At 48.2% G+C, this 19,739-nt stretch overlaps 6 protein-coding genes across 6 annotated transcripts; 1 reads left to right on the forward strand and 5 right to left on the reverse strand.

Annotated features, from left to right (window-relative positions):
• Window positions 1–4,093: 4,093 nt before the first annotated feature.
• On the reverse strand, window positions 4,094–5,339 carry L228DRAFT_243228 (ribosomal protein L15). Its single transcript, XM_018331637.1, has 3 exons — window positions 4,947–5,339; window positions 4,713–4,866; window positions 4,094–4,648 (listed from the first exon to the last, which is right to left on the reverse strand). Exons 1-3 carry the CDS (start codon window positions 5,255–5,257, stop codon window positions 4,232–4,234), a joined length of 882 nt encoding a protein of 293 aa, XP_018192281.1. The 5' UTR covers window positions 5,258–5,339; the 3' UTR covers window positions 4,094–4,231.
• A 61-nt stretch (window positions 5,340–5,400) lies between these two features.
• On the forward strand, window positions 5,401–8,324 carry L228DRAFT_17383 (glycosyltransferase family 90 protein). Its single transcript, XM_018329504.1, has 4 exons — window positions 5,401–5,845; window positions 5,903–6,061; window positions 6,126–7,661; window positions 7,853–8,324. Exons 1-4 carry the CDS (start codon window positions 5,657–5,659, stop codon window positions 7,994–7,996), a joined length of 2,028 nt encoding a protein of 675 aa, XP_018192282.1. The 5' UTR covers window positions 5,401–5,656; the 3' UTR covers window positions 7,997–8,324.
• Window positions 8,325–8,405: 81 nt separating this feature from the next.
• On the reverse strand, window positions 8,406–10,036 carry L228DRAFT_216941 (porphobilinogen deaminase). The gene is made up of 3 exons (XM_018330135.1): window positions 9,852–10,036; window positions 9,520–9,762; window positions 8,406–9,392 (listed from the first exon to the last, which is right to left on the reverse strand). The coding sequence occupies exons 1-3, from the start codon at window positions 9,892–9,894 to the stop codon at window positions 8,653–8,655; spliced, it is 1,026 nt and encodes a 341-aa protein (XP_018192283.1). The 5' UTR covers window positions 9,895–10,036; the 3' UTR covers window positions 8,406–8,652.
• A 563-nt stretch (window positions 10,037–10,599) lies between these two features.
• L228DRAFT_265099 (folylpolyglutamate synthase) lies at window positions 10,600–11,982 on the reverse strand (the record flags this gene model as incomplete). Its single annotated transcript, XM_018334653.1, has 1 exon — window positions 10,600–11,982. One exon carries the CDS (start codon window positions 11,980–11,982, stop codon window positions 10,600–10,602), a length of 1,383 nt encoding a protein of 460 aa, XP_018192284.1.
• A 1,514-nt stretch (window positions 11,983–13,496) lies between these two features.
• L228DRAFT_207317 (FAD/NAD(P)-binding domain-containing protein) lies at window positions 13,497–15,561 on the reverse strand (the record flags this gene model as incomplete). Its single annotated transcript, XM_018329715.1, has 5 exons — window positions 13,497–13,570; window positions 13,654–14,344; window positions 14,413–14,690; window positions 14,772–15,110; window positions 15,201–15,561. The coding sequence occupies 5 exons, from the start codon at window positions 15,559–15,561 to the stop codon at window positions 13,497–13,499; spliced, it is 1,743 nt and encodes a 580-aa protein (XP_018192285.1).
• A 2,043-nt stretch (window positions 15,562–17,604) lies between these two features.
• L228DRAFT_243235 (Thioesterase/thiol ester dehydrase-isomerase) lies at window positions 17,605–19,480 on the reverse strand. Its single transcript, XM_018331638.1, has 3 exons — window positions 19,086–19,480; window positions 18,483–18,763; window positions 17,605–18,349 (listed from the first exon to the last, which is right to left on the reverse strand). The coding sequence occupies exons 1-3, from the start codon at window positions 19,287–19,289 to the stop codon at window positions 17,818–17,820; spliced, it is 1,017 nt and encodes a 338-aa protein (XP_018192286.1). The 5' UTR covers window positions 19,290–19,480; the 3' UTR covers window positions 17,605–17,817.
• Between the last annotated feature and the right edge of the window lie 259 nt (window positions 19,481–19,739).

Below are 19,739 nucleotides of genomic sequence, written 5' to 3' on the forward strand. Positions count from 1 at the left end.
TCATTAATATTCGTCCAACGCCTTTAGGGACATTGATGCTCTCCAATTGAAGAAGCGATACTCTTTTCACCGTTAGACCTTATGAGTTCTGTTCAATGAAGCTCTTTGACCACTCCCGTCGTCTTCTTCCTTAAACGAGATAGAACAGCGACTCGACCGGTTTAATGTACCCCTGGCACAGCCCTTCCTAGGACTGGAATTTTCTTAAGGTTCTCTAACTCTGGTCAGTGAGACGCAGTAATGCTGTAACTCTTCCAGTCGGTCTCCCGGACACACTTGAGAAGCGCATTTCGAGGAAAAAATTCCTATAACTTGGTGAGTTCTAGCGACCAAGCTGCACAGTTTGCTTTGGACTAAGGCCGTTTGATTCGGAGCTCCTTTGAAACTCTAGAAGATCATGGTTAATAAGTAAGTTCTCATATTCTGATCCTTTTGCAAACTTGGCTTCCCAAGATATTTAGGTGCCCCGTGTCTTGGGAGTCTTGGTTTTATGGTTCAGATTCTAAAGTCTGTCAAATTCAGACTGAAGGCTGAAAGATGTATCGGCAATTGAGGCCGAGTCGGTGCTCGTGACCTGGAGATCTTTCAGAGGTATGCAATGGTCCCGGATAAATAAGCTGTAACGTGCTCGTCCCAGTGAGCGAAAAGAATATACTCGCTGCTCTTCGTAGGTCCCGTATGTATGTGGGATTTGTGTTAACTCAATAATATTTTGAAGGAATCGAATTCCCGATGATGATATTTTGCAAGCCTTAAAGAGTGATTGCAATGACTGGGTGATCAATATTAAGGCTATCAATTAAATGAATCGATGCAGGGTCAAGAATATATTCAGTATTCGAAGCACGGCTTAACTCAGCTTCTTTCAATTTGGCGCAAGCGGACAAATATTTTCTTGACGGACACTATGGTCTTCTGTGATAGCCTTTTGGCCAGACTCCGGACATGTTCGCCCGCCATTCTCTAGGCTATCTCAAATATCGCCTTGTCATTTGATCAAAAGGTATATTTGTGGTTAGACACTCCACTGGAAATAGTCCGGCGTGATCCTCCTTTTGGAACTGGCTGAATTTGTTGCAAAAGATATTTTCATTGACCCATCATTCTTTCGGCTTCTTTGACAGGTGAAAGAGGTGTCCCTCCGAAGCTTGAGATGCACTGAGACTCTGAGAGAAAATAAGCTTGTAGTAAAGTAAGAAATTATTTGTCGGAAATCTCAGTTGAGTAGATGTCTTCTATTTTCCAAATTGCTGTAATGTGCTGCACTGTTGCTGTTGAGCTTCCACTTGGGATTTGGCATTTGTCTTTTTTTTTTCGACTTGCAGGATCATCGCTGGCCTGGTGAGAACCGGAGAGGTCTAGTCCGTGATAGATCAAAAATGGTCTTAACTGTGAGATTCTAGCCGCAAGTCAAGGATTTGCACAGTCGGTGCATTTGATAAAGTTCTCAAGACTGGATCCTTTATGAAGGATAAAAATAAAAAAGAAAGCATGAGATGCAGTACCATTCGGGCAAATGATGTCCTCAGTGTCTGCTTTGGCTGTTGTGATACTGGCACAAGCTCTGTCACTGAGTTGTAAAATCGAAGAGCTTGAGGTCTTGGGAAGTGGATCCCAAAAGTTTCTAAGACCGGAAGTCTAAAATTATTCTTTCTCTCTCTTGCATCTCCGCGGAATACTGGTTTGACAGTAGAGTAGGTGTTAGACTTTTGACCGCTTTGAGAGAAATAGTAGAACTGCAAAAGGCTGAGCGGCGATAATCTGGTTTCATCCTCTGTTGAGCTGCAGTCAGAAAATGCAACGAAAGCGCATGATGCCCATAAATAATGTTTACTTGAATCGCAGAGCCAGCCACCGGGCATTCGGCTGAAGCCTGGCTCGATCTGGCCTAAGAGAAATGAGAAGCGGCTTCAAGCACCCCTGGGTTATTTCCCAGTGAGCTAAGTTACATCTTAGACCTGGAAAACTTGTAGAAGTTCGAGGATCGAGGCCTCTTAGTTGGTCCAATCTACCTGTCGGTCAGGAAAGATCAATGAAACGTTTGTTGATCTGCATAGGGAGACAGAAAGCCGGGAGTTTTGTCAAGAGAATCATGACGGCTTGGGCCACTGGTAAATGCCAGATACATTTCCAGAGGAGCCAAAAAAACCCCAGATTCAGGGATTTGGAGTTAAGCTCCGCAATGCGTTCCAAGATGTAGATCGTTGGACAATTCGGAGTGTTTTTTGAAAGGCGATTAAGACATTTTGAAAGGTGGAAAGAAAAAGAGTAGACGCAGATTTCTCAAGCCTCGAGCTTGTATAATTAAATTCTTCACTGGCTATGTCACGTTCTGGCAAGTCTCACGGGACAGCCCCACATAGAACAGTGCCTGCCCTCGCGATCCGGTGTTATTGAGTCCAAAATCTTTCACTTAGAAACCGGTTAACAGAATGCTGAATGGTATTGTCATAATTGTCGAATGTGAGATGTATTAATAGGAAGAAATTATAGCCAGGTGATGGAACGAGACGAGCATTGTTATGCTATAATTTCCCCTCATCTTTAGGTCGTAGTGACGCTTGCGATTTTGCTATGGCTCATAGCACCTCTTGAATGGCCGTCTCCGATCAAATATTCGAAAGCATCCGTTGTTATTTGAGGTCTAATTTGTGGGACTTGTGTTCCAGTTCTTCAATAAACTGGAAAAATCAATCTAGGAGCTTCAAATTCCCAAAGTTAACAATACGCCTCTGGTTCCAATCTGGGCTGGAGCTTGTACATTGCAGGTGTTCGGATAAGCTGACAGGCCTAAAAGGTTCTGCGAGTGTGTATTAACGATACCAGCCAAGCTCATGAGCAAGTATTCCTCTCAATCTATTCCTGGCTTCGAGTTCCGCTAAGAAACCTCTGCCAGACAAGACCATCGGGCTTCCGTAAAAGATGTAGAACAGATGGGCAACTTCTTTAGCTGCAGCAAAACGAGTCTGGATACCGAATTACCGATAGCGATGTAATTGGCAAAGCATTGTATTGAGAAGTAGAATTTGCTAATAGCTTGCGTCGATGATGCATGATTTGAGGATCCGTGACTCCACGGCGGAGTCAGTGGACAATGACATGAAAGGAGAATGAAGAGATTTTTGTTTTCTATAGCATGACAGAGCGAACCAAGGCAATCGCCCTTTTCATTGTGTCCGTCCGCACCATCAGATGCAGCCACTGTGCTTGTCAAGTAGCCTATGAGGAGGCTGTCACTGATAATTGAATCGGCAGAATCTTCATCATCTGCAGGGCCATCGCCGGGGTCATTTTCGACTGAATTTTGACCCTCGTTCTTCCTTGTCATCAACAGCACCGGCTGTCGTCTTCAACTTCACCAATTGACTTGCTTCTCTTTTTCGAACTCTTCCGGATTCCCAACGAGCAAGCAGCGAGCACAGATGGCTCAACTTTGATCCAGGCCGAGTGTCAAATCGAGAAACCAGGGATCAGCCCAGTCATCCTCCTGCTTCTACACCACCGAAGTTGAAGCGCACTCTTTCCCAATACAGCTTGAAAGCGTCATGCTACAGCTGAGGTTAGATTTAAAAAGTATGAAACTGCTCAGAGAAAGCTTTGTAGGATTCGATTCTTTTCTGCAATTGCGTTGTGTTGAGTTTTTAATGATGTAACAAGTAAAAGTTGTCGATCGGGTTTGAGTCCAGGATTGCACAAGGATATATAGTATAATGAAGCTGACCAGAGGGAAAGGAGCTCGGCTGAATGCTGGGGGGTCCAGAGTTTATATCTTAGTTCCGAGAGCAGGGTAAGTTTCAGGTTCTAATGCCAAGCAATTGAAAGATCCCAGTGTGACGAATAGTTTGATATTTCACGGTAGATATTAACGGATTTGTGGTGAAAATCCCAGAAAGTTGGCAATTGAGGTTGATTTGTCTAGCAGTGACGGCAAATGGCGTGAAGTTCCGGCATAAATTAATGCTTTCGTCACTATGGTTAACTTCACGTAACAACTTCAAAGAGGTAGTGACGTAAAAGAGTAAATACTAAATAGGGAATTTGAGATTGCACAAGGGCAAAAAGGATCCGTGCAAAAAGGATCTGTGAAAATAAAGCGTCATGATATACAAATAGATTTCACTAGAGAAAATAAAGTAATGTACAAAGGCTCACCGCTGGCTCCGGAAAATGTTTGCATCGGAGAAGTGAAAATGAGCAACCTATCCCAAGACTCCCAAAAGTATCTTTTTTTTTACCACAGCTTGTTCTCGCTCTTTGACTTGGCATTGGCGCCAGTGCCAGCAGCCTTGGCGCGGTCCTTGTTGATCATCGCAGGAGACTTGAAGAACAAACTGGGACCCTCGCCCTCCTTGACCAAGTGGTTGAGATAACCTCTGTGAGCGGGGTCTCTGTAGTACTCAATGTCTTTTCTGCTCGTTGGGTCGGGCAGTCTATATGCAAACGGTTTCGATGGGTCGCTTGAAAGCGCAGGGAAGGAGTTTGGAGCGGTAATTGTGGCATCGGCTTGGCCATGGAGTATCCGTCGAATGGCGGGCTTGGTATAAAAACGAGAAATGACAGTTCCGCCGGCAGCTTCAATAGCAGCAATGGCGGGAGCAGATGCCCGCGAGACGACAATGTTCACCGGAGTGCGCATTCCCTCAGCGCCCTGAGAGAAAGTCCAAATTAGCATGCACAATGTTTGGCGTCGATAAGGTTCATCACAGTCCTACCCTAGCAAGCAGCTTCACACCATCTTTGACACCATGCAGACATCTCGACTCATTGAGTTCTTTCATGGTGATGGGTTTTGAAGGATCAAGACGACCCTGGTCGATCCACGACTGAAGACGGTCAATGTTCAGGGGGGACATCTCAACAGAGAACCTGGAAGTTTTGTAAGCAATAATTTCATTATTCCATCTCCCTCCGAAAAATAAAGGAGCCAATTGTTTGCTAGCACATACTGGTTGTCGAATCCTCTCGGGCCGTGGACGACCTCATTTGGAGTCTGACCTCCATTGAAGCCAGCGGGGACCTTTCCATGCTGCTTTTGACCCTTGTGACCTCTTCCTGAAGTCTTGCCCTTGCCTGAAGATGGACCGCGACCACGACGAATGCGCTTGTTGTAAGCACCGGTGTTATCGGAGAGAGACGAAAGAATTGATGCGGCGCGCTGGGGTTGCTGGGGGACAATTGGCGCAAAAAGAGATGATAACGGTTTCGATGCTGGACGCAATAGGCTGCCTAAGCCTAGGGGATTCAATCGGGGAGGCATGATGGCGGTGTTTGAGGATACGAAGGATTGAAGAAACAATCAATCACAATCCTCGTTGATGGTGATGAGGCCAAGAGAGACCCGTCGGAGATGGATTTACTTTCGGTTTCGTCGCGAAGCGAAATCTCCCCAATCCGCCCTCAGAGTCCGGTCTCCTCAGCACCGCCACATTTAATATGGAGACTTGAAACTGTGTACTCTTTTCTCGCTGCGTATTTTCCAACTTATTCAACTATCAAGGGCTGGAGAATCAGTCTGTCGACCTCGATGAGGCGTCATTAATTGTTTTCGGGCACGCGACTCACCCATCATCTCCCCAGGACGGAGGCTTCTTTACATCCCTTTCTCCTCACTACGGCCGCACCGAATGAGATTAGATGATTCAGTCGCCAGCTCAGGATGTCGAAATTCGATAATAGCAAGCAGCGATTATTTCTGCTAATTGCTTTCGTGGGATGCTGCTTTATCTTGCTCAATGTCTTCGTCCTGTTCGGAGTCGACCGCCGATTTAGCAAGGTGCCTTTGGAATTGGACGACGGACAATCAACAAATGGAGAATTCAAGGTAGTGTATACATATGCCCAGAAAGGATGGAGAAAGGAATAAGCCAAAACTGGGATGCGACATATCTAACGGATTCAATAGGATGAAGAGCCTCTTGACAACCATCCCATTTCCGAGCTGATGAAACGGGCGGATGAGCAGTTCAGGCAATACGATGACGGCCGCTCAAAGAATTTCCGGGAGGCTGTGAGGCATTACAGGAATAAATACGGACGCCATCCGCCGCCGGGCTTTAGAGAGGTGCGCTCCAGAATCGCCAAATTTGAAGCTCCTTTTGAAACTCCATACTGATCCTCTAGGATAGTGGTATCAATACGCTCGAGACCGCAATGTCTACAACATTGATGACTTTGACCAGGCTATGGATGATCTGAGGCCCTTTTGGGGCGTCGAGCCCAAAGTCATCCGTAACCTCGCCGCGCACATGTGGGAGAAGACGGAGGACGGTATTTCGGGGATTCACATTCGGAACCACAAGGTGGTTAATTCGACAAACCCCGGCTGGCGCTCTGACACCTTTATCACTCTGATCGACAAGATTTCCAACGATCTTCCCAAAATTCTTCCTGACATGGACATTGCCATGAATAGACTCGATCAGCCACGTATCGTCGTTCCTTGGGAAGACATGCAAGCTCTTCTCGCAACTGAGGAGAAAACGCGCCATCTTCCGCCCGAAGGCAGTTATGAATTTACCCCTGACCTTCCTGGCCTGGCACAGAATATTTTCAATCCTCCCAAGTCCGCCAAGGCTGGTGATCCTACAGAAGTAGAGAAGGAAGAAGAGGGGGAGGAAAAGATTGAAGATCCAGCATGGTTCCGCGCACCCGGAAAGCAATACATGGACATTGGCAAGCTTGCATGTCCTCCCGAGTCACATGCACGCGACTCCACGTCCACGGAAGAGGATTCAGAGCTCCTATACAAGACTCACGAAGGCGGACTGGTCACAAACTTCAACCGGTCCAGCGACCTCTGTACGATTGGTCCGGAGATTCAAAACAAGCACGGATTCTTGTATTCGTCATCGAGTCTCATTGCGTCCAAACGGCTTCTCCCCGTCTTTGGTGAATGTAAAGTAAACGTCAACAGCGACATTCTCTTCCCGGCCAACATGTACTGGAAACACGACGACCGGTACGATTACAGTGAGGAGCACGATCTCCCCTGGGAAGACAAATACGACCAAGTAGTCTGGCGGGGCGTCACCTCAGGCGGTGTCCAACTGGAATCGAATTGGCAGCGCATGCACCGACAACGACTCGTCCAGCTCCTCAACTCTACGCAAATGGCCGACAAGGACGTCCGAATCCTTGCTGAAAACCCCGAACGCAAAGGCGAATACGAAAACGTGCGGACATTCCAACCTTCTGAATTTGCCGAGAAACACACCGACGTCGGCTTCGTCGAGACATGGGGCTGTGTGCCCAACTGCGATTTCTACAAGGACGTGTTTGCGCTAAAAGAACAAACTACTCTGTCGAGCCAATTCAAGTACCGGTATCTCATTGACGTCGACGGCCATTCGTTTTCCGGGAGATGGCGCGCCTTTCTCGAGAGCAAGAGCTTAGGCTTCAAAGCGACCATTTTCCGCGAATGGCATGACTCGAGACTGTTTGCCTGGAGACATTTCGTCCCCATGGACAACCGCTTCGACGACGTGTATACTCTGCTTACGTACTTTATTGGAACTGGAATTCCAAGTCGCCCGACGCTGCCTCCAGATGGAACGTCGAATAAGGGAGACATTTACGTGCCTCGGCACGAGTATGAGGCCAAGATGCTCGCCCGACGAAGCCGCGAGTGGGCCAAGAAGGTCCTCCGACGAGACGACATTGCTGTACGTACTTTGCTATCTATACTTCCGATGTTTTGTTGTTGTTGTTGTTGTTTGGTTTTCCCAGTACTATTTTCCCAGTCTACTATTTTCCCCTCCCTGCAATCTATTTCCTCGCATAAACCAAGAAAACTCAATCAGATCATCCCATTCTGTGAACCAGCTAAGACTAACATTTCACCTGCGTCCGATAGATATACACCCTCCGCCTGCTCCTCGAATACGGTCGTCTCATCGACGACAACCGCGACCGCATCGGCTACTTTGGCGACGGCAGCGAACTCGACGATTACGACAGCAAGCATCCCATGCCCGACGCGTCTGAAGGACTATGGTGATTTCTATTTTTTCTCCCTTTGCCGTTTTGCTGTTCACATTCTACACACCTATTTCCATTCTTCAGGGTAATAGCTTCGGCGTTCTTGCATTTCAGACACAAGTGGGAATGACTCAAAATCGCAAATACGCATATAATGCTTTTTAGATCTCCATTTCATCATTATTATCATTATTGCGTCTTCTTTCTCCTTTTTCGCTCCCTTTTTCCCTCCCGTTTCTCATCCTTTTGTCATTGTCATACCCCCACTTGCTACCTGCTACCTGCCATGTGACTTGTCGCAAGTGTCTGTCGGTTTTTGTATATGTATCATACGTACTTTGTTTGCGCCTCGGCTGAACCTTTGGCTTACAATTAGATGTTGTAATTGTATCACGTTAGAGTGGTAATAAAAATGATATATGATATAAAATGGAAATGGAGATTGTCTTGTTGATAAACTATCTTCCTATCTAAAAAAAAAAAAACAAGACGGGAGAAGATAAGAGGTGAGAGGGGAAGATAGAAAGAAGATAGAATGTGCGAATGATTGCTTTGAACGCCCAAAAACGCCACGAGGATAGACTGTAGCAAGTAGATGCAAAGGATGCAAGGATGCAAGGATGCGGATAGGTGCAATAGTCATGCTAGAAACAAGAAGAGAGAGAGAACTAACAACTAAGCATCAACCAACTTTCGATTCAGATTAATCTTCTCCAGAATCTTTCCCGCGCCACGCTCGACCAGATCCCGCGCCGCATCCCAGCCCAGCTGATCGGCCTCTTCCACCGTCGTGACCGCGCGCTCGATATGGCCATGCACAGACTCTGTCCCGTCGATGCTGACCACCGCATACTTCATCGACAGCTGCTTCTCTGCCGTCCACTTCGTCTCGACGCCGATCGGGACGGAGCAGCCGCCCTCGAGGGTGCGCATGAGGGAGCGTTCCGCGAGACAGGCGAGTTTGGAGGGGACATGTTCGAGCGGGGCGAGGAGCTGTAGGGTTTCTGCATCGTCCGCGCGAATCTCGATCGCGAGCGAGCCCTGGCCGACAGCATGCAGGACCCCGCCATTGTCGGACTCGAGATACTGCGAGATCCGGGCGGCGAGGTCCAGCCGCTTGAGGCCCGCGGCGGCGAGGACGAGACAGGTATATGGCTTCTCAGGGTCGTCGAGCTTGGCCAGCCGCGTGCCGACGTTGCCCCTCACGTCGGCGAATTTCAGCTCGGGGTATTGCCGCGCAATCTGCGCGCTGCGGCGCACGGAGGAGGTTCCCACTACGGACCCGGCGGGCAGCGAGGCCAGTGTCGTGTATCCCTTGTCGGCGTATTTGGCGGAGATGATGACGCAGTCGCGCGGGTCTTCGCGCTCCATGACGGCGGCGATGGAGAGGGTCGGGGGGAGTTGGGTGGGCATATCTTGACAGGAGTTTTAGCATTGGGTTTCATTCTCGTTGCTGTCATCGGCGTCGTCGTCGTCCTCCTTCTTCATGATTCATATGTATGGTATTTCTGCAAGAGGGAAACGTAGAAGAAAAGGACCCACCCTTTAAGCAATGCACAATCAAATCCAATTTCCCTTCCAACAGGAGCGCCTCGAGCTCGTGCGTCCAGAGCGACTTTGCGTTGAAATCATGCAGCGCCGTGACCTGGTTATTGTCGCCCATGGTGCTCATGGCGTGGATGGCATATTTCTTGTCCGGCCACGCTTTTTGCAGCGCCGCTTGCACCATGTCCGCTTGGATCCTGGCAAGGAGAGACTTGCGCGTGCCAATCCCGATTTCTTTCTCTGCAGTGTGAAGCATATTAGCAATTCGATTCTGTACATTGTATGCATTGTTTCTGCCCCCGTGCAATTGATCGTTATAAGTGTCTTACCTCCAGCTGCCACCGCGGCGGCGGGGGTAGTGCTCGACGCCATTGAGTCCGTGTCGTTGGTTTTGCTGGTGATGGGTCTTGCAGTCTAGTAGTTGGAGGTCTCGCAATAAATTCAAAGGGCTGTCAGATTGTATCAATTGTCTGGTTTGAAGATAATGCTGTTGATCAGAGAGGGGTTGTTTCCAAGGGTCCGTCCGCAGGTCCGCAGGGCCGCCGTACTGGAACTGGACCGATCTTCGGCTCGGTAGACGACGTCCGAGCATGCCGACTGTCCTCGAACATAAACGACAGTATCAGGTATATTGGCAATATTAAACAATAATTCTTGGTCAATTCGTCTATAGAATTAGTGAGGAAGTCTGAGAGGATTTTGTATGTATGTTCCAATGGCTTAAATGTGTCTAGCATGACGGATACGCAATAAAGGACAGCTCACCTGAACCATGTTCTCGTTCATGTGTGCCTGATATTTTCAATGCCATGTATTCGACCTTTAGTTATTTTGCCAGTAAAATCTGCAGCTATATTTACATAGAATCGGGTATGTATACATAGAAATGGATCCCAGTGCAATGAAAAAAAATGGAGAATGAAAAGCAATAGAATAAGATAGAAGATATTCTAAGAAAATGAGCTGCGAACGTAATGAGCCCGGAAAAGAATAAAACAAAATAAAATAAAATGCAGAGACAGTCCATATCAACAGATCTCAGGGTATGCAACAACAAAAACAGCAACAGCCACAAAATCAAATACTCCTCTCTCTCAAAAGCCTCAGCATGCTAGAAACAAGATACAAACTTCCCGCCACCACTAGCGGCCGCTGCTGCGCAGACTGTGACGCCCACTTCAGCGTGCCCAGGATATCATCATTACCATCATATTTCTGCACATTATGCAGTCCCAACGCGTCCAGCCCCTCGAGAATATCCGCCGGCAGGGCCGGTTTTACCCACGGCATACCATCGACGGGCCCAAACATGACAGCCGCAACGGAATCTCCGTCTCGAATCAGGGGTCTGAGTATCTCCAATACATCTTTGCCCTTGGAAAGCGACAAGACCCACGTGACTGGTCCCGGCTGGGACTCTGCGGTTTGTCGTTGTCGTAGTCTCTTGTTCACGTAGGCGCCCAGTGCATCTGCGCTTTGGGCATTATGTGCGCCGTCCAGTAAAACATCTTCACTTCTTCCCGTCAAGGACTCGATGTTGATCCTCTGCAAGCGGCCTGGCCACTGCGCGCGCGCCACGGCGGGTAGTAAATGCCAGGGGTCCAAATTGGGCCGGATAGCTTTGAGCGCGAGAATGAAGGCCTGGAAAGAACAGAGGATGTTCATGCGCTGGTGGTCTTCAAAGTCGGTCTGGGGGAGGTGTTCCCAGACACGGGAACTAAAAGATTTTGCGTTTCCTGCATTTCCTGCGTTTCCTACTACAACTCTGACGTTCCCCTCACTTCCTGCATTTCCAGCACCTCCGACGTGTTCCCCATTGCCTGCATCTCCAGCTTCTGTAGTATGTGCCGTATCCTCCACAGCAAATACAGATCCCGCTTTAACCTCACTCGCAACACCCCTAACAACATCCAGAACAACACTCTGATTCGTACCGTCCACCACACAGGGCACACCAGGCTTCAGGATGCCTGCTTTCTGCCAGGCAATTTGCTCGAGCGTGTTTCCAAGAAACGACTGATGATCTTGTCCAATCTTTGAAATGACAGTAACAAGTGGATTCTCAAGGATATTCGTAGCGTCAAGGCGGCCGCCCAGGCCTACTTCAACGACACCCAACTCGATGTTTTCGCGGGTAAATATCTCAAATGCCGTAGCAGTGAGGACTTCGAATTCCGATGCGCCAATTGCATCTTTCTCGTTGCGCGCCTGGACTTCCTTTTCGACTTCGCGGAATAGTGACTCCGCGACGGTGACTTCGTCGATCGTGATGCAGTCCCACCGGTCTATCAGGTGCGGGGATGTAAATCTTCCGCACCGGATGCCGCCTGCTCGCAGCATCGCCGAGGCGTAGGCGCATATGGACCCTTTGCCGTTGGTGCCAGCAACGTGTATGGCGCGCCATGGCAGCTTGGTGTGGCTGAGCAGTCGGCCGATGCGGGCAAGCCCGAGTTCGATCATAATTTCCTTTCTTTATTATCTCCGTTTTCCTCGTCTCTCTTCTCTTCTTGTCTTCTTGTCCCTTTTTCTTTTGTGTCTTCTTCGATTCTGCAATACCTTTTCAACCTCCAAGCATTCTCAACCCGTAAGAAGATGCAAGCACGTGCGAAAGACACCCGCTAATCTGCCGGTGTCGAGCGGTATTCAACTTTTGACATGCAAAGGTATACTGAAAAATATAACATATACCGAGAATGATATCGTATACTCAAAACAGATACCTCAATTATTGACCGTCTCGTTCAATATATTCCTGCTGTGCCCTGCTGTATCAAAAAGCTCACCTGTCACAACTTCTCCCATCCGGGGACTACGGAGTAACTATCAGGCTATGTAACTTTACTCCGATGGCTCGTTGGCTCCCAGGCTCCGTGCGAGGTGCACAAAGAGACAGGCTGGAGGGGAATTAAAAGTACATATACGCATAGTTTACGTGTGAGTATACGTTACGGTGGGCGAGCCGAACAGGATGTGCAGCCAATTGACAGACTATGAGACCAGGGGACCTCGGACATTCTGACATCAGTACAACAATACCGTAACTTCACACACAAAACAATACAGTAAGTGAGGAAATCACAAAACAATACAGTTAAGAAAATCAAAAGTATCCAGCATAGAACTCATATTGCATAAAATATTAAAACAAAATCTGCCATAAGTAGACTACACTCTAGAGTACATTTAGACGCGAATCATAACTGCAACATTACCGGATACACATGACCACGACGGGAAACATCATATCTCAAAAGACACAAGAGATTAGACGTTGACAGCAGCCAATTCTTGACAATCAGAACAACTGAAATATCTCAGAAAAAAATAATAGTAGATAATCCTTATTGACGAAGAATATAAAGAAAAAGAGATAATAAAAAGTCTGAAAGTTAAGAGAGGTAACAGATAAGAGATTGGAAAGGCGGAGGGAAGGGAAAAAAAAATTATATGCGTTTAAGAATGTTTGTCGTGAGAGAATAGTGTAATGTTAGAGGGAAGGGTCAGGGAAGAGAGAAAGAGAGAGAGAGAGAGAGAGGAGAGAAATATAGAGAGATAAGAGACAAGGGAGATTAAAAAAAAAAGGACAGGAGAGCAGTGTTGTAAAGGAGGTTGGTTTCGAGGTTGGTATATGTAAAAGTTTGTAGTTCTTCCCCCAAAACAAAAGGAGTATCTTTGCTTTCTTTTTTTTTTTTTCCTTCGTTATCATCACCACCATCAATCAAGCAGTGAAAATGATAAAAATGTCCGGTTCCCATCTTCCTTCTTCGTCCTTCCCATCTGTTCGTTTGGTCTTTCTCATCTTTGTGGTAGGTCCGCAAGGGTTGTAGCAATTGAATTAAAACATGGTTCCTTCATCCTCTGGTTCTTCTGCCTCTCTTCGCATTGTTTCGACATGCATTAACATGTCGACGCGCCAACGTTCTTCCACTCAAACTCGCTGGCGTCTCTTATCATCTGCAAAAGGGGAACATAATTCACTCGCGCGACATGTCGCGACCGAAGATGGTGCCCTTGATCCAGTCGGCAATCACGAGAATCCGGTTGCGAGCTAAAATGAGGAAAATAAATGTCAGCCTATTGTGGTTTCATTGGACAAAAAGAGAAAGGGAGTAAAATTCTGGGAGGACATACTGCTAAAGCACATGCTCAGGTAGGCGCTACGCCAGAAAAAGTAGGTCAGGGTACCACCAGTGGCGAGGTTACCGCTGAGCCAGCTGATATCGGCGACGGCACGTTCGCTACCAATGTAGGCCAAGCTACCCTGGTGCGAGTACTCAAAGGGACCAATCTGCTTGACGCGACGGAGCTGCTTCTGGCCATCCTTGATGTCGTTGAGGACGCGGGTGCGGTCCTCGCCGGCGGCCTTGGATTGCTCCTCAGAGAGCGCCTCGAGCCTCTTCTCAATGGCCTCGGTCTTGGCCATGGAGTTGAAGAGACGGGCCAAGAACATACCCTCCTGGGCAGCGACCTGGGCGGTGGGGGCGTAGTTGGCAATGGCGCAGTCACCGACCGCCCACACGTTCTCGGCGCCCTTGACGACGAGGAACTCGTTGACGGCGAGACCGCGGCGAGAGTCCTTTTGGGCGGGGATCTGCTTCATGAGGTCGGCAACAATGGGACGAACGGCGTTACCGGTGGCCCAGACGAGGAGACCATAGGGAATTTGCTCCATCACCTTGGTGCCGTCGGGCTGGGTGAACTCGGCCTCAATGTACTTTTCCGTGACGTTCTTGACCATGGTCTTGGTGCGGATCGAAATGGTTTCCTCCTTGAAAGTCTTTTCGGTGTACTCAATCAATTGCTTGGAGAACATGGGAAGGACCTTTTTTTGCTTATCAGAGACGGGAACCCTTGGAAATGATAGAAACATTCAAGATGGGGAAATCTTACGTTGGGGAGAGCTTCAATCAGAGTAATGTGGAACTTGTCGCGGATCTCGGGCATCCATTTCTTGAGGTCCGATTCGAAAAAGTCCTGCAGCTCACCGGCAAACTCAACACCAGTGGGGCCACCACCGACGACAACCATGTGCAAAAGACGCTTGGTCTCCTCGGGGGTCTGATCCTTGAAGGTGGCAGTCTCGATGCAGTCCATGATGCGAGTGCGAATCTTCTGGGCGTCACCGACCTCCTTCAAGAAGGAAGAGTGTTCGCGGACACCGGGGATACCTGCAAAGGAAAAGCGCATCAGCACTCTAGCTCATGCGTTTTGATTCTTTTTGTAAATTGATCTCGTCGGGGTTAACCTACCAAAAGTAGCGTTCTCGGCGCCGACACCGACGACGAGCATGTCAAAGGGAACCTCTGTCGCACAGGTGTCGCCACGAATCTCAGACTCGTCGCTAATGTGAACAACCTTGCGCTCATAGTCAATCTTGGTGGCATTGGCCTCGTAGAACTTGACAGCCGCCTTCTTGAAGCGGAGGAAGTTACGGATCGGCTCCATGATCGAACGGTGCTCGACAAAACCGGTGGTACATGATGGCAGAAGAGGGGTGAACAAGAAGTAGTTGCGCGGGGAGATGACGATGACGTTGTAGTTTTCGGTATCCAAATTCTTCAGCAGCGAAACGGAGCCCCATCCGGTGCCTGTCAAACGAATCGACGCTCCGAGTCAGTCTTCAAAAAAAAAATTTTGTCCAAAAGGGCCATCCGCCCAGGAATGAATTGGCAACATACCGAGAACAACCAAAGTCTTCTTGGATGGGTCAGGCTCAGCCTGGTCAACAGGATTCCGAGACTGGTAAATGATCCAGGAGAGATAACCAAAGCCAGCAATGGACGAGATGTAAGTGACACGCCAGGTCCAGCGCAGGGTACTGCGAAGGATGGTGGTGGCCTTGGGCTTCTTCGCAGGGTGCCTTTCGGCGACCTTGGCAGCCTCGGAGGCATCAGCATAGGATCTCCGGAAAAAAGTCGATCCCAGAGGAGATTTGTTCAGCTTCAGGGACGCGGTCGGTCTGGCGGTGGAAGAGCGCGACGCGGTGGTTATGGCCCGGCGAGCGCTGAAGCCATTGGCCAGCACTCGTCCAGAGACCATTGGCCTTATGGCTGCTGCCACAGCTGCCATGATGGAAGGTCGATGGCAATTGAGGCGAGTGGGGTGGATTGGTAGAGTGGGTTATCGCGACAAAGGCGAAAGGTTTAAGGGAGTTGGTGAGAAAAGACAGAGATTGAGAGGTGTGACGAAAAATCCTGACGGCGAGCTGATAAAGTTAGAGCGCGGTTATTAGGTAACAAACACTTAACGGATGACGGGCTTTTTACCACACAAGACACACACACGCACACAACACATACAGTAACTGGCTTTCCAACCTACCTGAGCTCCTTTCTTCTGTTTCTCTCTTTTCAGAAATTGGATTGTGCACGTTTTGTTCGTTTCGCAAGTCGGTGGACTAGCCACTAGTTCAGTGAGAATTTCCTTGATCGGTTTTGGCGCAATAATTTTTTCAATTTACTACTGTTGGTGAGTGAAGTCGAACGAGTCAAAAAAGCTTCTTGACCAGGTTTAGCGCGCGAGATAAGACTTACTCTGTCGAGACAAAGCGACCTTACTCTCTCTCCCTCTTCTCACCTTCTTGTTTCCTCTCGTTGCCTTTTTCCCGATCATGCACTTCTCCTTTAGGGAAAAATCCAATGGCGGCAATTTTCTCGACTCGTGCCGATTAATAATAGGCGCAACTAGTGCTACGCCCTGTCAGTTTCTCCAATAATGATTCGAATTGCTCATAGTCGTATTGCCGTAGATGTGATGATGATGATGATGAGTATGATGGTACCTGTACCTTTTGTTTTGATCTGGCGATTTTTATTTTTATTTTTTTATTTTTTTTTCGGTCTCCCCTCCCCTCGTCCGTATCCCTTGATGCGAGATTGACGCTCGGTGACGTCTTGAGCCGATCAAAAAGTATAATTTAGATCTGACAAAGGATATTGGACAATTGGATAGCAAGAGTGGCTGCTCGAATCGAGGGTCCCACGTGGGGTCACTTTACTGCATATTCGCATACAGTAGGTACCTGGGATTATCCCCTTGATCCGCTCGATCGCATCTTTTTCCGCTCCCAGTAATTCAGCCGACGTCCTGATGCTGCTCTCTTGAAGATGCTGTAGCTTGTTCTAAACCCCTCCAATATTCGATACCTGCAGCATCGGTGAGAGAATATCCAGTGCTTTGAAGCTTTCAATAGGAGCTTGCCAGGACGTTGATCATTGGAAAAGAGCTTTTCGGGCCTTGTCTACCACGATAAGTCCCAACAGCAAGTAATATGCGCTCAGGCTCGGGTACATTCGAGTCCTTCATCCCCCATTTCCGGCATTCCGGCTCAACGGAAAATGAAAAGGAGCAACGGAATCGCTATCACAAGCATCCCAGGGATCATACCCATTTCAGCTGTAATGTCATGTGATCCTGTGATTCCTTGAATCATGACTTTGCGAGCCTCTTCAACCTATTTCTGCCGAATGAAGCTCGGCATGTGCTTCTGCTTCCCTTCAAGTTGTTGTTTCGCTCGGATGAAATCGGGGTCGTTATTTGCGTTCGACTGTATTGCTATACGGCACAGTTCATGCTTGTGATCTTTGATCTCTGTTCAGCCGACACTTCTCTTTCCATTTGCTGCCTTCGTTTCGGCCACAATTGTTCTTGTGAAGCTGCGGCGTTCGTGGCTGTGGCGAAGAGTAACACCGCTAGGACTAGTTGCGCTCTGTGTGGTCGTCCTGGGCTCACTAATTCCACGCGAAAGAAGAAGAAAAGAAAAGAAAGGCTATCGCTCCATGACGGCGATGAGGACAGTGTTATAATGTTTTCTTTTCTCGGATATCTTCCGGCTATTCAGGTAGTTGCTATATCTCGATTCGAGCCACATTTCCTTCTGTGGTAATCAGCCCATATCATCCCACCCGTTTTACCCGAGAGGCATGGTTCATGGTGCCTGACGATCCCGAATTGTTTTGTCATGTCTGTTTTGGTGTTGACCCCCCTCAAAGAAAATATATACCTCCGTAAGGTCATATTGTTGATAATATTCTAGTCGAAAGTTTCTATATAAACAAGGTATCATAGTGCCATGCCATCGGTCCCCCCCCCCCCCCAAAAAAGAGACTATGCCAACCCACTCTATCCGTCTAGATGCAAAGATGGTCTAATGCAATGCAAGATGAATGAAACAAAAAAAAAGCCGAGCAAAGAAACAGCAAAGAAGTCTAACGGTGGGATATCGTATGTACAAGTGTACAATGTGTCGCTCAAATGCTCAAAGAATGCCCGAAACGGTCAGAACGCGCGCGATTCTCATATTTTCGAGGCAGCCTTGACCATCTGTGCCTCGATAGCTTTTTTGAGACCTGCGCTTTGCGTGTTGCTGCCGGCAGTCTTGAGCAGACCATCCTGCCAGGTGCTGGCGATGTGCCGACCAGCGGCATCCCAGATTTTGCTTTCGTGCGTACCGCGGTTGGCGACGGTTCGACCGGTCCAGGCTTCCTGGAGATACCACCGTTCCTTGCCGTCGGCGTCGTACATGAGCAGATCGTCACCGAGCAGGTGGAACACGACGCTGTGGCTGATACTTGCCATGCGGCTATAGTCCTTGATGCCAAGCGCATTGACAAGTACAAAGAGAGAGTTGCGGTCCGATGCGTAGAGGTGTGCGCAAGCGTGCAGATGGGGGTCGTTTGCAGTTATAGCTCCAATCGCACGGTAATACTGCAGTTGCCTGTACTCGTAGGGCGGACGGCCTTGATTGTACGGAGTCATATCCACCTTGCGTACGTCCATACCGGAGAAGACGTCAGGGAAATTGTGCCTATCAGCTATCTCCCAATACCTGTTATCTAGTCAGGATACTGCTATAACTTCTTGGCAAGCAATGCAAGGTGCTGAAGTCCCGTAATCTGCGCTCGGGAGAGTGCATAAAAGCCTTGCCGAATGATGGAGAAGGGTTGTGTAAGAAGACATACCAAGGAATATCTACAGCAGGAGAGAACTTGTGATCTTCGGGCTTCTTTCCATCCAACACTTTTGCGTATTTTTGCGCCGGAGTAGTATCCTCCTGGTGCTCGTAGGACCCCTTTTCGTTGCGTTTGAACGAGCAGATGCAGGTGAAGCAGTTGTCCGCACCACCGGGTTGACTGACGTTGACTGAGCGAGTGCAGACCAAGCCACCATCCTTGATCCGGGTTACAGTGAAGTGGAGAGGCAGGTTCACCATTACAGGGGAGGTAAAGAAACCAGTGACATTCTATTGATGTTAGTCCAAATGCCTCAGAAACACAAAAAAACCGTGAATACGGCAATCGCATGACGAAGAAGATATTAAAACGGTATTGAGCAGACCCATAGAAAGTCATTCCACGATCAGTGCAAAACATCATAGCCGAAGAGACTTTGAAAACAGAAAAACACTTTCCGTGTAAACATCGTTCTTCGAAAGGGGGCGGCGGCAGCCAAAAACACCGAAAAGAAAAATCCCGTTGGCCCAGAGTTATAAGTGGCGCAGGTTGGCAAAATTATAAAAGGAAGTACAGAACCAAAATACAAAGACAAGAAGGGAGTTGACCTACATGTACAAAGTACCCCTCCTTAATCGTCTTCGATGCCGCATACACCGCCTGGGCGTACACGTGCCCGCCAAAAGCAGTCGTGAAGCCACCTGGAGAATGCGGCTTGGACACATTGCGATAGCTATCCGATTGACCGGGGATTTGCTCCAATGCCATCAATTGGGCAAAGGCAACGCGATTGGCGTAAAGATCGGAGGTCGACATGTTGTTGGCTTAACCTTCAATCGTTTGCTGGATGCGTGTGTTTCTATATCCAATTCGTCCAAAAGGAATAACACTCTTCGACACAGGCAAAAAGAAATCTATATGCCAACTTTGTGATAAAATAAAATAAGTAAATGAAAAATCAATTTACAATGCAAGAAAAATTTTTAAAGGAAGGCACACAATCCTTGAATATCCTCAAAGAAGATTACAAGAGAGCAGGAAACAAAAGGGGAATGAAAAAACGTGGGATAGAGGAAGGAAGCCCGAGCCAGAAACTAAAGGGACCAGGGAACCACGTGGGAGCCAAGCCACTAAAATTTGGCGAGGCCGAAGTCGACAGGGGACCCGGGGTGATGGACCCACGGAACCGACAGATCCCAGGACAGGAGGCACCAAGTGACGCTGCTGTTTGGAGTCATGATAGTAATTGACAGATACAAAGTACAG

Source organism: Xylona heveae (genome assembly GCF_001619985.1).
Source record: "Xylona heveae TC161 unplaced genomic scaffold L228scaffold_1, whole genome shotgun sequence".
NCBI lineage: Eukaryota > Fungi > Ascomycota > Xylonomycetes > Xylonales > Xylonaceae > Xylona > Xylona heveae.

Coding starts and splice junctions, on each gene's coding strand:
- L228DRAFT_243228 (XM_018331637.1), bottom strand. CDS start 5,257: ATGCCTCCCCGATTGAATCCCCTAGGCTTAGGCAGCCTATTGCGTCCA. Junction 4,867..4,946: donor CCGAGAGGATTCGACAACCA/GTATGTGCTAGC, acceptor CAAAACTTCCAG/GTTCTCTGTTGAGATGTCCC. Junction 4,649..4,712: donor GTGTGAAGCTGCTTGCTAGG/GTAGGACTGTGA, acceptor ACTTTCTCTCAG/GGCGCTGAGGGAATGCGCAC.
- L228DRAFT_17383 (XM_018329504.1), top strand. CDS start 5,657: ATGTCGAAATTCGATAATAGCAAGCAGCGATTATTTCTGCTAATTGCT. Junction 5,846..5,902: donor TGTATACATATGCCCAGAAA/GGATGGAGAAAG, acceptor CGGATTCAATAG/GATGAAGAGCCTCTTGACAA. Junction 6,062..6,125: donor CGCCGCCGGGCTTTAGAGAG/GTGCGCTCCAGA, acceptor CCTCTAGGATAG/TGGTATCAATACGCTCGAGA.
- L228DRAFT_216941 (XM_018330135.1), bottom strand. CDS start 9,894: ATGGCGTCGAGCACTACCCCCGCCGCCGCGGTGGCAGCTGGAG. Junction 9,763..9,851: donor CGCCGCGGTGGCAGCTGGAG/GTAAGACACTTA, acceptor TTCACACTGCAG/AGAAAGAAATCGGGATTGGC. Junction 9,393..9,519: donor GATTGTGCATTGCTTAAAGG/GTGGGTCCTTTT, acceptor ACTCCTGTCAAG/ATATGCCCACCCAACTCCCC.
- L228DRAFT_243235 (XM_018331638.1), bottom strand. CDS start 19,289: ATGTCGACCTCCGATCTTTACGCCAATCGCGTTGCCTTTGCCCAATTG. Junction 18,764..19,085: donor AGGAGGGGTACTTTGTACAT/GTAGGTCAACTC, acceptor TAACATCAATAG/AATGTCACTGGTTTCTTTAC. Junction 18,350..18,482: donor CCTGCTGTAGATATTCCTTG/GTATGTCTTCTT, acceptor ACTAGATAACAG/GTATTGGGAGATAGCTGATA.